A 16,727-nucleotide genomic window follows, 5' to 3' on the forward strand; every position below is an offset into this window, starting at 1 on the left:
CCGGCCCCTCACTCCAAACATCACCTCATGCCCGGTGCCCTTCTCTTCACTGAGCCAAGAGGAGACAGTGTGCTGGGGGTTGGGGCTCAGCCTCTTTATTTGCCAGCGGGGAAGGGAGTAGCCAGCTCTCATTGGAGGGGAGAATATCGGGTGTCTAGGGGACAGCTCCAACCCATAGAGCTGGGGGTGCACCCTGAAGAAGGGGAGGGGCGGGCACGCCTGCCGCCTTCCTCCCAGGACACTCCCAGGACACAGCGACGCTGCCCCTTCACTCCTCCTCTTCATCTTCTTCTAGTGGTGGCCGAACACGCTTGAAGAAGCCAACCTGGGGGCGCACAGGGGCCGGGGACAGGGTGTAAAGATGATGGGTGGGCCCCAGAGCAGCAGTTGAGGAAGAATTCTAGAAAGCAGCCAGGCACGAGGTCCTTCCCTGGACCAGCACAGAATCGGATCCCACTGCCAACACAGATGGCCGCCGTCCCCACTCAGAGAGAATACACGTAATGAGTTGCTTTTTTGTTTTTTTTTCCCTTGACGTTTTATCCTTTCTTTTAAGGTTTATTTATTTATTTTGAGGGGGGCAGGCAGAGAGAGAGAGAGAGAGAGAATCTCAAGAAGGCTCTGCGCTGTTAGCTCAGAGCCTGACATGGGGCTCATTCCCACAAACTGTGACCTCATGACCTGAGCCGAAATCAAGAGTCAGACACTCAACTGACTGAGCCACCCAAGCACCCCCACTCTTGACTTTTTCTTAAATATTGGCGATTGTGTATCTCTCTGTGACTCTAGCACACAATATGTATTTGATGATTTTAAGTCTTAACGCATGATTTTCCCTAAACGTACCATGGCTTCCCAGAGCTTGAACACTTGAGCGAGTTTGAGAACAGCCCTCCTGGCACAGAGGAGGAAGTGACCCACCAGGGCCTCCCGGGTCTCCCACCTCAGTCAGGGGGAAGGACAGAGTCAGGAGGAGGTGAGCCCTGTCTTCCTCAGCAGCCAGGGAATTCCTGAAGGCAGGACTCACTCCCTGTGACTCTTCCTGTCAGAGGGGAACAGACTGAAAAGGCCTTAGGATTTCAGGGGCCACCTCTTCCAGAGGTCTGTGCCCTGGAAGAGGTCCTCTGGAGAATGAGACTCTAATGGTAGAGATGTGAATGGACCCGAAGTCACCATCTCTCTCTGCCTCCCTGTGAGGTAGGGCAGGGCCAACTGTGTGCCCTCCTGGGGACCCCACTCTCCCTTCAGGACTTACCTTCCACATGGCCAGGACCAGGACCATGAGCAACAGCAGGCCGCCCAATACGCCTAACAGCACCCACCAGATTGGAATGTCTCTCTCCTCCAAGACACGAAGCAGCTGCGTCTCGACCTGAGGGCAAACCCATGTGTCTTCTCAGTCACCCTAACACCTGTCTTTCCCAAAGACTCAAACTTGTGGGATGCGCATCTCTGAGCCAGCCACCTACCTGTGCCGCTCCTCGGACCCAGGGGTGTCCCGCCCCCATCCTGCAAGGTGCAGACACTTGGGAAGACAGTGGGTCCTGCAGGGCTCCTGTCCCCTGCCACCATGGGTCTATACTCACCGCAAATTCTCCACTGGGCAGGCTGAGGGCGGGCACAGAGTAAGGAAGGGAGGAGACGTTGAACCAAGCTTTTGACTTTAGCACGAACTGATCCAGTGGCCTCTGAATGGGGTGGGGGTGAAAGCCATTTACATGAGTCTATTGGTTGTAGGAGTCCTGGCCCCAGCCTCCCCGCTACCTTGGAGTCCTGCCCTTGGCCTAAGCCTGGCTCCTCGAAAATAAGCCTTGCCTTCCCTCTCTCTTCACCACCACCCCCCCATGCCCTATCTCTCCCCAGAACAAACTTGGTCCCCACCGCCAGAAAGCCCCGCCCTCCAGCATCTGCCCCCACCTGCTGGAGGCTGGGCAGCCACAGGAAGGCCAGCACCGTGACCATGGCCCTCTGCCCTCGTGCCATCTCTTGTAGCTCACACTGCACCACTGTACAGGGCACTGAGTCGCAGCTCTAAGGGGATGAGTCATTAGCTCCCAGACCCTCTGACCCCTCACCCCAAGGACCCAACAACAGAGAGGGGCAGGGGGGCAGGGAGCTCCAGGCTCCCTCTCAGGAAGGGCCTCAGATTCAAGCGTCTGACGTTGTCTCTAAATGGGGTTGCTCACATCGTTCCAGAAATGCGAGGAAGGGCCGAGAAGAAGTGGGTCATCATATAGTGTTCAATACCCAGAATTTTTGTAACTCTGCTTTGGCATTTCTCCATTTTCTTTAATGTACCAGGAACCTTTGAAAATTCAAATATTCCCACCCGGCCCAGACACAAGACCAGCTCAACCCTTCATATTCATTTGGAGTGTTCCGTGGGACCAAGGTGGCACACCCAAGGCCCACATCACACTGCCAACCGCTGTCCCTGCTTCCCAGAGCCTCTGTCCCCTGGGCCCCAGGGAAGAAGCCCCAGCTGCAGACCACAGAGCTTGCTCACCACGCGAACTGGATCCTGAAGCCTGGAGGGCTGGTTGGACCCTGGCAGGAGGGCCTGTCTGCGGTCCCGCTTGTGATGCCCCGTGTAAATGGGGGAAGGGCTGGGGGTAGGCAGCCCCCAGTCCAGCTGGGGAGGCAAAGAGCCGTCAGTCGGTCCCAAGCACCGATCATCTCCCCACCCTCCCAGAGGGGCCCTGGCTGCTGGGCTGGGGCCTCACCCACAGCTGTTTCTTCCACCCAGGCTCTCACCTTGAGGGGGTTAGGAGCCGGCTGTGGGGAGCATCGAAGCCCCCCCTGAGGCTGTATATCCAAGATGTAGAGCAGGTCAGAGGGCTGGGACTGGCTGGGAAAGCTAAGGCTGAGGTGGAGGCCACTGACAGTGCTGGGGCCATTGTTATGGAGCTGGTGGGTGGTGACGGCAGATGTTAGGTAGCTCGGCACCTAGTGAGTGCTGGGTACCCCCCACCCCAGCCTGGGCCCCAGGTGGTCCTCGGTACCTCATAGGTGTGCTCAACTTTGGGGCCCCAGCTGTCCGAGCTGTTCTCCCCGTTGCCTTCTTCCGCCACCATCAGCAAGGAGGCTGGAAAGGAGTTCCTGCAGGGGCCCAAGCCCCCGGGGGGAGCCTGAGCGCCTGACTTGCCTGTAGGGCTTCCCCCCAGGCCCTCTGAACCTTCGGCTCCTGCCCGCCGTCTCCCCGATCTACCCCTGGTCTCACCCTTGCAGTTCCATGTGGGCCTTTGCCCGGACTGGTACGTCCAGCAGCACAGCCTCGCTGTTTGGATTCTGGCTATTTTTACTGGAGGGGAGGGGACAGGAGAAGCATGTCAGGGACACCAGCCCAGTGAACATCCGAACTCTCTGGACGGGGCCAGAATGTCAGAAGCTTCAGGAAGCGCTAACTCCACAGGCAGCGTGCCACACTGAAGCTAGACCTGGGTAAGAACTTCCTCTAGGGCTCCAAGACTCAGAAACAAGTCTCTGGGGGAAGAAAGGGAACAAGGACGTCTGAAGAGCAGGCATCCCAGAGGACCCTTCTGGAAGGAGAGCATCTCAGGGTCTCTGCATCGGGATCAGATAGGGGAAGGGTGGTGGGTAGGAATGCTCCCCTGCCCATACCTTCTGATCTGCAGCCAGAAGGACACATGCTCCCCAGCCTCTTCCAGGTCCCCCACGCTCACCAACATCGTGATTCCTATCTGAGAGAGAGGGAGGGCCAAAGTCACGGCCCAAATGCCCACTCTGGGCAGCCTTGTCCTGAACGTGGCCTCCAGTTTCCATCCTCCAAGTCACCAGCGTTATCTCAGAAGCCCACTCAGAGAGGGAAAGTCACTCACCCAAGAACGCAGGGAGTGTGAGGCCCAGGATTCCAGCCCGGGGCTATATGACTCCAAAGCCAGCCCCTAAAGCTCGGCTGTGTATGAGCCTCTGGTGGAGCAGACCCAGCACCCACGACTCGTGCCTCACCTGGGCATTTGTCTTCATCGGGTTGCCCAGCTCACACAGCACCACCTTGGTCTCATTCTCCTTCTTCTGGTTACAGATGAGTCTCTCAAAGCCCTTCAGGAAGGTAGTTTCAAGAAAGAAGATGGTTGCAGAGCATTCCATATATATTTAAGCTCCCTTGGAAAGTCTGGAAGAGACTTGTGTGCAAGGGTGCAGAGAGGGGTGCCTTGGGGTGGGAGTCTGAGGGACTGTCACGTTCTTCCTTGTGTCTCACAGTAGCACCTGATCATTTTTTTTTAAATTTTATTAATGTTTATTTACTTTTGAGAGAGAGAAAGAGAGAGCACAAGTGAGGGAAGGACAGAGAGAGTGAGACACAGAATCTGAAGCTGGCTTCAGGCTCTAAGCTGTCAGCACAGAGCCTGATGAGGGGCTCGAACTCACGAACCATGACATCATGACCCGAGCCGAAGTCAGACACCTATCCGACTGAGCCACCCAGGCGCCCCGCGCCTTATCATTTTTTTTTTTAAGTTTACTTATTTTATTTTTGAGAGAGAGAGAGAGAGGCAGAAAGAGAATCACAAGCAGGCTCTGCACAGTCAGCATAGAGCCTGATGCAGGGCTCAAACTCATGAACCATGAGATCATGACCTGAGCGCAAATCAAGAGTTGGTCGCTTAACTGAATGAGCCAGGCACCCTGGGCAACTTATTATTTTTAATGAAATTTGGGGAAATAAAAATACAAAAACATTACATACAGGATGCTTCCATTGTTAGAAACTACATCAACAAGATAAAAAATAAATACATGCCCATGTTAAGTGTCTGTGGAGGCTAAGAAAAAAGACTGAAAGGAAATCCACCAAATGTTAACAGAAGTTTCTGCTAACATTTCGTACCTGAGCCATTTGGGGTTTGGGTTTTATAATAGAGCCCTTGGATTTTATGCCATTAGCAAAAAAAAAAAAAAAAAAAAAAAAAAAAAATCAGTTTTACAGCAATGCATAAGAGAAATGGTGGGGGGGGTCTCAGGTGGAAAATGAGAGTCAAGGCTCTTGCACCTCCCAGGTCCCCAGCAATGCCCCTGGGTGGGGCCTCACCTCAGTGTTGCCGATGGCCCTCATGTAGTGGGTACCTGGGGGCAGGTGCACAACCAGCTCGGCCTCGTAGGCCCCCTCTCCCTCATTGACTGCATCCATCTGTAGCTCCAGCACATTGTCGGCTCCAATGAGGAGTGGGGAGCCCGTCCTGTGAGGACAAAGGAGTTACAAAAAAAAAAAAAAAAAAAAAAGCAGAGGAAGCTAGGTCCACCCCAGGATCTGGGAAGGGGTGAGGACAGAGTATCAGGGGGAGCGAAGGGGTGTCACGGGGCAGACGGCCTCCTCACACGTTGGCGGTGAGCTGGAGCTGGGGGACACACAGATCATCCTCTCCGCAGTCCAGGATGATGCGGGTCTAAAAGAGGCATGTCAAGATGTGTGGGTGAGCTGGGGGTGGGGGAAGTTTGAGGGTCACATCGGAACTTAGGGAACTAGGTCCAAGAATGAAAAGGAGTTTGGAGCTGACGTCAGGGCTTGGGGATTTGCATCAGGGTTTGGGACGATGTCAGGATGGTGACATCAAGGTTCATGCGTTTGTCAGTGTTTAGAGGTAACATCAACAACACTTGGGACCTGTGTCAGGGTGTAGGGAATTTTGAGATTTGGAGGTTTTTCATTAGGGTTTGGCGTGACAGCACAGATGAGAGGTGACGTCAAGATTGCGGGGTTCACATTATGACTTCGACACTAACCCTAACCCTGACCAGGGGTCCTGCACCTCCCTTGCCTGCTTCCGCCCACCCCCACCTGCTTCTGGACATGGGTGTCCCCATGAAGCACGAGCTCGGGGGCTATTCCGTCCTTCTCGGGCTGCAGGGACACATTGAAGCTGAGTACGATGGGGCTCAGCTTGTCCCGGAAGTCAGCCTCATCCTAGGGAGGGGACAAGAGTCAGACTGTGCACCCTGCTATACGTGTCCCACTGACCACCCCCGTACCCACAGCGCTCAGCCCGTGCCCCGGGGCTGGACGGACAGGCTGGCGCACCCAGCCCGGCCCATCCCCAGCCTGGCGTACCCGGAGGAAGACCATGGTGGAGTGGCAGATGGGGCTGTGCCTCCCGCCCAGGTCCAGATGCAGGGTGGTGCCCGCCTGTTGAGAATTCAGCAGTAGCACCCGCCGGCCCTGGCGAGGCTTCTGCCGGTCCAGCTGCAGCTCAGCGTGTAGGGCTGGCAGGGAGAGCGGGGAGGGTCAGAGTCTCCCTGGCCAGCCTCCAGGGGAGCCCAGGACCACCTCCCTCCTGTCCCCACCACGACACTCACGCAGCTTCTGAGGAATGCTGTGCCCAGTGACTCCTACACACATCTGGATGTTAAAGCTGCAAAGATGTGAGTTGGGCTCAGGGGCTAGGATCCCTCAAGGTCCCACACCTTGCCTGGGCCCTGCCCTCCGTCTCCTCACCAGCTCACTGGTGTCTGGGTCTGGGGCAGGACACAGTTCTTCACAGCAGGATTCAGTGAATCTTGCACCAGCAGCTGCACATTGGCCATCACCACTGGCTGAGCTCTGGTGGGATGGGGGCATGCTTGCCATTATCCCCTCCTGAACTGGTATCCTCTGATGGTGTGGGCCCTCCGCCACCACGCCCCTAGAGCCAGCACTCACCTGTACACAGCCACCTGGTTAGCCCCATAAGCTCCTACCAGTAGGTCTATAGATATTGGAGGGGTCAGAATCAGCAGTCAGAGGGGGCAAGGGTGCTCATCACCTCTTTCCCAGAGTTTCCCACACCACTGCCTCCACTGAGTTTTGGCCTGGCCTCGCCTGGCCTCCCCTGGCCTCCCAGCCCCACAGAGGGGTCAGACGCTCAGTGGGGCAGAGACCCCTGACTGTATTTTTCAGCATCTCCAGCTAATGCCCAAGGGCCCTTCCTGGCTAGCCGGAGGCATTCCAGGGGCACCTGGGTATCCGTTGTCATCGATGTCTGTGGCACCTCGCAGGGAGAAGCCGAAGCCAGAGCCTGTGGGGAAGGGGCTGTCCAGGATCTGGGAGGGGCGTGAGCTAAGCCCCTCACTCTGACCCAGGAACACCAGCACTTGGCCCCGACCACTGGGACCCCCGTAGGGGGCGGCCACTGCAACATCTGGAAGAAAGGGAGGGGCTGTTTGTTACAATTTTCTCCAATTTTTGTTTCTTATCCAGGCAGCCCTGAGCTCCTTCTCTGGGCAGAGGGCAGGAGACCGTGAGAGGGATACAAAAGTCTGGTGCAAGGAAGCAGTTGTCCTGCCCCTCCAGGAGTTTATGAGTGAGTACAAAAGAGACCCATCAACTAGGATTATTATAAACACAGTAGCAGCCTTTGATAGCTATTGAGAAAATTTATTGACATGATTTCATTTAATCCTGAATTAGGCATTGTTATTCCCATTATTTTTTAAAGACTATGAGAAATTACTTTTTTTTTTTTTAGGTTTATTTATTTATTTTGAGAGGGAGAGAAAGAGCACAAACAAGCAGGGGAGGGGCAGAAAGAGAGGGAGAGAGAGAATCCCAAGCAGGCTCCGAGCTGTCAGCACACAGCCTGATGGGGGGCTTGAACCCACGAATCATGGGATCATGACCTGAGCCAGAATCAGGAGTTGGATGCTTAACTAACCAAGCCACCCAGGCACCCCAGGCATTATTATTCTAATTTTAGATGGAAAAACTGAGTCCCAGAAGAGTAAATAATCAAGACCAATGAAGAAATGGCTCCCTCTTCCCCTAGGGACCTTCACCCCATTTCAATTCCACCATGCAAACTCAGAGCCACACTATGGGCTTGTCATCACTAAGCACTTGTAAGATCATTCTTGAAGATGTATTTGTTAATCATCATAATCTTATTAATTTGTAGGAGTTATTTACATGTGACAAGAATTAAGATCTTTTATATATGTTGTAACTGTCTTTCCTTTGTCTTCTGACTTTGTTTTCTATGCAGCTTTTTTTTTTTCTTTTAAAAATCTACTGATTGGGGTGCCCCGGTGGCTCAGTGGGTCCTACTTGTGCTCAGGTCATGATCTCATGATTTGTGAGTTCGAGCCTGCCATCAGGCTTTGCGCTGAAAGTGCAGAGCCTGCTTGGGATTCTCTCTCTCTCTCTCTCTCTCTCTCTCTCTCTCTCACACACACACACACACACACTCTCTCTCTCTGCTCCTCCCCCTTCACGCTCTCCCTCACTCTCTCCCTCTCTTTCCCTCCCATGCTTTCTCTGTCTCACAATAAATAAACTTTAAAAAACCTATTGGGGGCGCCTGGGTGGCGCAGTCGGTTAAGCGTCCGACTTCAGCCAGGTCACGATCTCGCGGTCCGTGAGTTCGAGCCCCGCGTCGGGCTCTGGGCTGATGGCCCGGAGCCTGGAGCCTGTTTCCGATTCTGTGTCTCCCTCTCTCTCTGCCCCTTCCCCGTTCATGCTCTGTCTCTCTCTGTCCCAAAAATAAATAAAAAATGTTGAAAAAAAATAAATAAAAATAAAAAACCTATTGATTTTTCTTTCTTTTTTTTTTTTTTTTCTGTTGATTTTTCTGATTGAGTTACACAGAATTCATCCATATAAGACCGCTCTGACCACAGTCTCATGCCCAGACTCTGGGCGTCCATTCTCTCTTGATCTTTAGCACCTTCCTTTCTTTACTTCCTTCCGACCATTCGATCACCCTTGTCATATCCTCAGCCATCTTGCCCCACTGCCAGTCCTCAGCAAACCTGGCCAGACCTCACCAGATTGGGCCCCAGGGATTCCTGACCACCAGGAAGGTGGAGATGGAGGTACTGCCCAACTGTTCCGAGGGGGCACTGCTCAGCCCCCTCCCCCACTTTGCTCAGCGCCTATTTCAAACCTTCTTCATTCTGTCAAGTTCCCAGCCCCCCACTTCCTTCACAAAGAGAAACAGCCCAACTATTGTGCTATCAGTCCAAACCCGCTTTTCTGGCTTCCTTTACCCTGCCACCAGGCTAAACATCTCAGCCCGGTCTTCTCTGTGGCCCATCATAGGGACCCTCCTCCAGCTCACTTCCCTCCCCACCCTGTGTCCCCACAATATCATTCCCTCCACATTCAACCTACTCCATATGCTTTGAAATTAAAATAGCCTTCCCTTGACCCTCATCTCCTTTCAGGACTCTCCTTTTTCTTTTCTTTTCTTTTCTTTTCTTTTCTTTTCTTTTCTTTTCTTTCTTTCTTTCTTTCTTTCTTTCTTTCTTTCTTTCTTTCTCTCTCTTTCTTTCTTTTCCTTTCACAAACTGAAAGAGCTGTCTACACTGGCTGCTTCCAATTCTTCACTTCCATTCATCCCTTGCCCCCTGGCATTCTGACTTTTTTCTCTACCCGGCCCTGAATCAGTTCTTACCGCTGTCACCAATGACCTTCTTGCTAAAGTCCATGGATACTTCTCCAGCTCCATCTAAGTATGCCTTTCAGCAGCATCTGAAATCACCGATCCCCTTCCTCCTGCTCAAAGGGCTCTCTTCCTTTGAGTTCTGGGCCATCCAATCTCCTGGATCTACTACTTCTCTGGACACTCCTTTGTCTCCTTTCCAGACTCACTTCATCTGGGAGTCCCCTAAATGCTCTTGCTCCCCAGGGCTTTGTCCTCTGCCTCTTCTCACTTCACAGGTGCCCAGGACCTCATCCAGCCTCCCCAGGCCTCTGCCTCTCACTCAGACCGCTCTGGTGGGAATGGGGAACCCAACTGTTCTCTGGAAGTCTGCCTACTGCTCCCAAGCCCTTCAAGGTCAAACAGGCCCAGCGCTGAGCTGCTGATCTCTGCCTCCCACTTCACCTTCCCAGACCTGCTGCTTGGCCTGAGTTACAGGCAGTGAAGGCACCAATACCCCTCTCCACCAATGACTCGCTCTCTCTTAGCTCCACATCCAGTCACCCATCAAGTCCCAATAGTCCAGGTTCTGGATATCTGTGAAGTCACCCCTGTCTCTAACTCCACTGCCGAAATCCACACCCAAGTGCTCACCATCTCTTGCCTAGACCAATGCAAACAAATCCTAACTGATCTCTTTCAACTCTTAAACCCACAGTCTTTGTTGTGGCTGTTAACCCCTCTGCAGCAAGTGGGGCACCTTTCTTCCCTTACCATTGTAGCCATCCCGGTCGAGGTCGCCCAGAGGCGCGATGGCGGAGCCGAATCTCCCGTAGAGCTGTGTGCCCGTCAGCAGAACGCTGGGGGCGCCCAGTGGGTGGTGACCGCGAGGCTGCAGAAACAAGTACACACGCCCCACCTCGGCCAGTTTGCGGTCAGCGCGGCTCTCCATGTACAGTGGCGCGCCCACCAGCAGGTCGTGCCTCCTGCAGGCCAGACGGGCGGTTCCGTGGGGGTGGGTGAGAGGGATGCTGCGGGCCTGGGCCAAATCTCGCTCATTCTCGCCCTTCCGCGCCCCTCGGTGGTCACATGGGAACGGGTGAGGAAAGGAGGGGACCGAGAGCAATCAACCTCTCTGGTAATAGGGGACTCAAGTCCGTAGGGATGGGGCGCCCCTCACCCGTCCCCGTTGACATCAGTGACGGCCACCGAGTGCCCGAAATACGAAGCCACCTGCAGGAAGACGAGGCTTACTTAATTCCTGCCCCCAGGCCGGCACCTTCTCTTAACACTGCCCTCCACGCTCCGCGGAATATTCTAGGGTTCCAGTTCCCCAGCGTCCGCCACCCCCCACCGGGACCGGTTTCCACCTGCTCTCCGTGCAGCCGGTGCAGCGTCTGGTGGTCCGAGTTCAAAATTTCCACCTGCACGGACAACGCCCAGGCGCTCATCATTCTTGCTCCCGCTCCAGGGCAGAAAGGGCAGGGGGGGTGCGTAGGGGGCTTGTGAGGCTGAGGAATGGGGCCGAGAGCTTTGGGATGCCCGGTGGCGGGACAGGGGGCACTCACCGCTCCCAGGGTCCAGCTCCAGGTGGGGGCGCCTAAGACATACTCTAGGGAAAGCCGGACCCCAGTTAATGAGGTCCTTCCAACCTACCCACCTCCCGCCCGCCATTCTGCCACCCAGGGGAGATTTCGTGGCGGGGAGTGGAGGTGCTCCTCCCCGGGCTGGGCTCCCCAACCTTTGCCCCTAAATGGGTTTCTTGCCTGTAGTGTTGATATCCCCGTCGAACTCGCCCACGGCCACCGAGTACCCTGAAGACACGACACGAATTATTCTTTCTGGGAGGGTGAAGCAGGGAGAGAGGCCAAGGGCGAGGAAGAAGGGGACCCAGAGACCCAAACCCTGCATCGCGTAGATGGGAAAACTGAGGCCATCGAGAGGCCAAGACCTGCCCTAGGCGCCCCAGCGAATCCAGGGCGGGGAAGGCAAGGTGGGGCATATGGGAGTTGGGCGGTCGGCGGGAAAACTGTGGGAGCAGAGAGTGGAGGCGCCTTCGATGCCTCTGGGGTTGGAGTTGGCCAGGGGGGTTGGTCTGAGGGCGCTCCCGCAGGGGCAGGACCTGACCGGCGGAGGGGGCGGTGATACTTAGAGGGATGAGAAGTCTAGAAGGGAGGGGCCAGGGTTACCCCGGTAGCCGTCGAAGTACACTGGGTTGGTGTAGTCTGCGGAGAAGCGCTGGGTGGGCACGTTCCACAAGAGGGTGCCTGGGCGGTAACTCGAGACGATTTCGGCAATAGGAGCTCGCGCCAGGAGACCTAGGGCGCGAGGGACAGCGGGTGTGGGGGCTGTGACGACTGGGGTCTCCCCAGGCCAAGAGGAGGGAGGGAAGTGTACGGATGGGCACGTACCTAAGAAAAAATAGCCGCCAGGGGCCCCAAGCACCAGCTCTCCAGCCTGAAAGGGAACCCTGGAGGTGAGAGGGGCCCTGTTTGGGAGCTGCCCCCACGCCGCTTATGCTCCCTACTCGCCTGAGTGACCGCGGAGCTGAAGCCCGCTTCGCAGTAGCGCTTGTCTTGGACTAGAGAAGGCAAGGAGGAGGGGTCAGCGAAGGGGCGGGTCAAGAATTGTGCGTGGGCGCCTGGGGCGGGGTAGGGGCGGGGTCACGGGGTTAATATGGAGGCGTGGCCTTGAGTCTGAGCCAGGCGGGGCGGGGCTAGAAGCTGGGCCCAGGAGTTGGGCCCACCGGGATGCCGGACTGAAAGCCGGGCTTGGAGGGCGCTTGGGAGGTATCAGGTGAAGGAGGGAGCTAGGTGGCCGTGAGGGAACGGAGACAAAACGGAGAGCTGAACTCACTAAAGGACTTTGTCACGTAACCCCGGCTCATGGTGTTAGCCCGACAGGGCGAGTACTCCGCGCGGTAGCCGGTTTGGAGCTGAGCCACGAAGCAGCCACCTACGGGCGTCTTCTCAGCCTCCTCTGTCTTTTCTAGGGCGTTCCAGTGCTGCCAGGGGGCGCAGGCCTGGAGCAGGGCCACAGGAGAGTGGGGAACCGGCGGGATTCGGATCCCCCCCCCCCACCACCACATGTCCCTGCCCACGACTGCTCTCTGTGCCCCGTTCCGCGGCGCCCACCACAATGTTGTTGTTCCAGCTGACGACCGACGCCCCCAGTCCTTGCCCGGCCTTGAAAGTTTGGAAGGTTTGGGAGCCTACGTGTCGGGTCTCATCATCTGGAGGGCGCAAGAAGGATGGGGCGCTGAAGCTCGGCTGTCCACGCTCCCTGTAACCCCTCCCTCTGCCTCCTTGAGCAGGACTCACTGAGGTCGAAGGGCAGCGAGGTGCACTGGCCGCCCTCGGTCCTCCAGGGGCACAGGAACACGCCGCCCGTCTCCTCCTGGCTGCGGCCCCGGGTCCTCGGGGCGCCCACCACGATGGCCACGCTGCGATGGAAAGCTGGGTGAGTGTGGCGCGGATTCCCGGGCACCACACGCCCCGTCACCTGCGCTGAGAGCACTACCTGGAAGGGCTGTGTGCCTTGGAGGGCACTGGGTCATCTTTCCTCAACGAGATATCACAGACCGTGGAGCCCAACCTTTTATGGCCAAACTGCCTCCCAGTGGGAGAAATCACGTGCCTAAAGTAACCTAGTGAGTTAAAGGTAAATCTGGTACTATAACCGTTTGGTTTGATTTGAATATGAGGAGTTTGTTATCCTTTCTGAAAAACACATCCTAAACTTTGCACATCATCCGAACTCCATATACCCCACCTCTATGCCCCACACCGAAAGCCAGGGATTTACATGCCCCCAAGAGCTTAAGACCTGAGAAGTAGTTTCAATGGTGAAGAATTAGGGAGGCTACTGGGCGCCTCTAAAGTGAGGTACTGATATTGCTGAGGACCTTAGTAGATCTATGTTCAAATAATAGCTCTATCATGTATAAACTGGGGACAATACCTACCAATCAATGTCAGGAGAAGTAAATGAAATAAATGTATGAGGGACATTTCTGCATGGTGCCAGCCAAATAACACATAACAAGTACTAAAAAAAAAAAGGTATTAATTTTTTTCTTTCATCTCGTAGGATGTTTATTAAGTAATACCTATGAAGCCAATATCTGTAGAAACAAAGGGAAAGAAGCAAGAATGGGAAGAGAAAGGAGTCAAATGCAGATTCAGGTCCAGTGACAGTCACGGGCCAGCACCTTGGGAGCTCTGGAGCTACAAGGACCCTTCAGAACCATCCCAAGTTGAGGTGAGAACATCGGACCCTTACACCTCTCTCCCTGCTCCACACTCCTCATGATCAGTCATTGGTTATAGGCCACATTGGAAAGGGGACTTGACTTGGGGGGAGGTGACTCTTCAGCAGAGAAAATTCCCCAAGAGGCAGATACTTGAAGGCCATCTGCCATCCCCACTCCCCGAAGGTGAGCATCACAGCATCTGCTACACCCAATAAGTAACTAGTGCAGGGTAGTTACTGTAAAGACAAGGAACCAGGACTCTAATATTGGAAGTCTGATTTTACAGCTGATTAATTCCAACCATTAATGCTCTATTGTTTCTTTTTAAAATATCTATACTTTTGATGGGGATGGGGGTGGATAGAGTAGAAAAGCAAGGTGGAGTGGGTAGACAATTTCGCGGTTTTGCAAGTCAATTTAATAAATGTATTTTAAGGGGTGAGGGTGGAGTAGGTCATACAACTGACCCTTGGGGGGAAAATTAAGGCATCAAATTTTGCCTTTGTTCTTGCTGTAGTTTTGGTGCCCATCTCCCCTTTGGTGCCCCTCCCTGACACTCTTACCTGAGCCAGTTCTGCCAGTATTCCTAAAAAGAACTCAGTCTGAATAGAGCCTAGAAATCGCTTTGCTCAACCTCTATCACAAATGGGGAGCTTGAGGTTCACAGAAGTAGTGAGGGGGGCACAGAATCCTTCTCTCTCCCAACACCCAAACTTCTCCCGGGCTCACCTCCCACGGCTGTCCTTGTAGAAGTCCAGCGAAAACCCAAAGTGGCTGCCATTGGGGCCTGTGTAGAAGGTGAGCTGCACTGGGTCCAGGTTCAAGGCCCAGGCTGGAGGGACAGCATCGGGTCCCAAGAGCAGCTGCACCCACTCCAGAAGCCAGAGGGCATGAAGTGGACACACAGCTCTGGCCATCTTCCTTCTCCCACCACCTCCTAGGCAGGAATGGGCTAGCTTCTTCCTCTTCCTTTCAGTCTCTACCACCGGAAAGCTTTTCTTATCAAACTGGAACTCACTTGCTGAGCAGTGGGCAGAGGAAAGGGCTATAAGCCCTGGATACATATGGTTTCTTGGATTGCCAGAAAGGGGGTGAAGCCACCCTGGGGGTGGGTGCTAATGGCTGAAAGCCATGACTCCTCCCTTTTCCTGAGAGTAGTTTATCACCAAGTCCTGTTGGTTCTGCCTCTCAACTATGTCTCTTGAGTCTTCACATCTGCACTACCACCATTCTAGTCCGAGCTACCATTCCTATCTGCTTGGGGTAATCATGAACTAACTGATCCATACGCCTCCATTCTAACTGTTTTACAGCCCTTCCTCCCCCATCCCCCACAACTGTCTACATTGTAATCGCCCAGTGCGACTTGGTCAGAGGTGGAGGAAGGAGGAAGGAAGCTGCTGTCTCCTGATAAGAACTGAGGTTTTTATACCCTTTTGGATAAGGCACTTATCCACTTCCTGCTTCCAGGGCTTTGGTCAGCCATATTGGTGTAGCAAGCTTCTTCACTCTCCCTCCATCTCAGGCCACATCTTAATGTGGCCACAGCAGTGCAGCTGGTGCTGGCGAAATGTGTGGCCGATGGATCTTGGCCAAAGGGGAAAGGAGATGGGGAAAGAGTGGAGTCCAGGATATTCTGGCTCACAGGCTCTGGGACTATATGCCAGCTATTCATTTGAAGGCAGACCCTCCCTCTTTCTTGGGTGACAGAGCTCTTGTCCAATCAAGACTTGATTCTAGTGGGCTCCCTGCCTAGGGGACGCCTCCCTCAACTCCTCAGGCTGGCACCCTGGAGTTGGCACACATGGGAACAGCACTGATCACACTGTTTAGTCATGGTCCATTCACTGGATTGTGTCCATGACTCCCTTGAGAACAAGGTTCCTTTTTGCAGCCCCAGGGCCTAGCCAAGAACCTAACGTGTAGTATGTGTCGTTGACAGACAGACTGAATGGAAGCATGCACTGAGGAGGAAAGATGCAAACATGGAGTCACACAGTGGAGAGAAGGAATATTTTGAGCAGAAAGGCAAGGCAATTTTCTCTGGATGACAGGAAGAGTAGTGCCAAGTCTTATTGGCACTGTAGGTCTTCCCCAAAAAAGCAGGCTCTCAGGAAGGAAATTCAAAAGATCTGCTAGGGGTAAAGGAAGACTGCCACGTCCTCCTTTTGCTCTATATTTTCTAATCAAACTTAACCACCATCTATCTTATCCTGCCCAACTATGTGCCATCCTTCCAGCTCCCTTCCCCTTGTAATTCACCACCTTGGCCCACAGCTCAAATTCTTCTCCCTTACTAGATTAGAAACTCCTTGAACTTAAAAAAAATTTTTTTAACGTTTATTTATTTTTGAGACAGAGAGAGACAGAGCATGAACAGGGGAGGGCCAGAGAGAGAGGGAGACACAGAATCCGAAAAAGGCTCCAGGCTCTGAGCTGTCAGCACAGAGCCCAACGCGGGGCTCGAACCCATGAACCATGAGATCATGACCGGAGCTGAAGTCGGACGCTTAACCGACTGAGCCACCCAGGTGCCCTGAGGAACCTCCTTGAACTTTAGTCTGGATCTTCTTCACTGCTGAATCCCCAGTGCTAAGCTCACGATAGGCATACATTTGCTAGAATGAATACTTAACACTGTCCTATACTTACCTTCTACCCTCTTCTCGTCTTCAACCAAATGGTATTACATTACTGCGGTATACTGACTGCATAGCTCAATATTGTCACACCCCACTGAAGTCTTTAATGGGTACTTATTCTGCTCAAGGCACTGAGTGATGAGGGATACAAAGGTAACTGTCAGGGATCGTTAAAGAACTTAGCCCAGAATTAGGCCACGAACACACATAACTGCAGCGGAGGGACAGTAAAGAATGCCTTGAAAGGGTAGACTAACATTATGCCTAACTGAAGTCGTTTATATCTTTGCTGCTCGTAACAACCCTATGAAATAAGTACTGTTATGCACATTTTTTTAAAAAAAAATTTTTAACATTTATTTATTTTTGAGACAGAGAGAGAGCATGAACAGGGAAGGGTCAGAGAAAGAGGGAGACACGGAATCTGAAACAGGCTCCAGGCTCTGAGCTGTCAGCACAGAGCCCGATGCGGGGCTCGAA

At 53.8% G+C, this 16,727-nt stretch overlaps 1 protein-coding gene across 1 annotated transcript; it reads right to left on the minus strand.

Annotated features, from left to right (window-relative positions):
• Positions 1-70: 70 nt before the first annotated feature.
• On the minus strand, positions 71-14,621 carry ITGA2B (integrin subunit alpha 2b). Its single transcript, XM_049636268.1, has 30 exons — positions 14,335-14,621; positions 12,674-12,795; positions 12,488-12,585; positions 12,210-12,375; positions 11,885-11,934; positions 11,765-11,810; positions 11,543-11,671; positions 11,120-11,167; positions 10,922-10,965; positions 10,724-10,777; positions 10,534-10,586; positions 10,128-10,339; positions 6,954-7,136; positions 6,659-6,704; positions 6,455-6,559; positions 6,316-6,371; positions 6,071-6,222; positions 5,801-5,926; positions 5,341-5,408; positions 5,054-5,201; positions 3,970-4,062; positions 3,622-3,701; positions 3,221-3,301; positions 3,003-3,099; positions 2,755-2,907; positions 2,507-2,632; positions 1,918-2,031; positions 1,587-1,688; positions 1,256-1,372; positions 71-325 (listed from the first exon to the last, which is right to left on the minus strand). Exons 1-30 carry the CDS (start codon positions 14,520-14,522, stop codon positions 269-271), a joined length of 3,114 nt encoding a protein of 1,037 aa, XP_049492225.1. The 5' UTR covers positions 14,523-14,621; the 3' UTR covers positions 71-268.
• Positions 14,622-16,727: the final 2,106 nt, after the last annotated feature.

This window comes from Panthera uncia, chromosome E1 (assembly GCF_023721935.1).
Source record: "Panthera uncia isolate 11264 chromosome E1, Puncia_PCG_1.0, whole genome shotgun sequence".
NCBI classification, from domain to species: domain Eukaryota; kingdom Metazoa; phylum Chordata; class Mammalia; order Carnivora; family Felidae; genus Panthera; species Panthera uncia.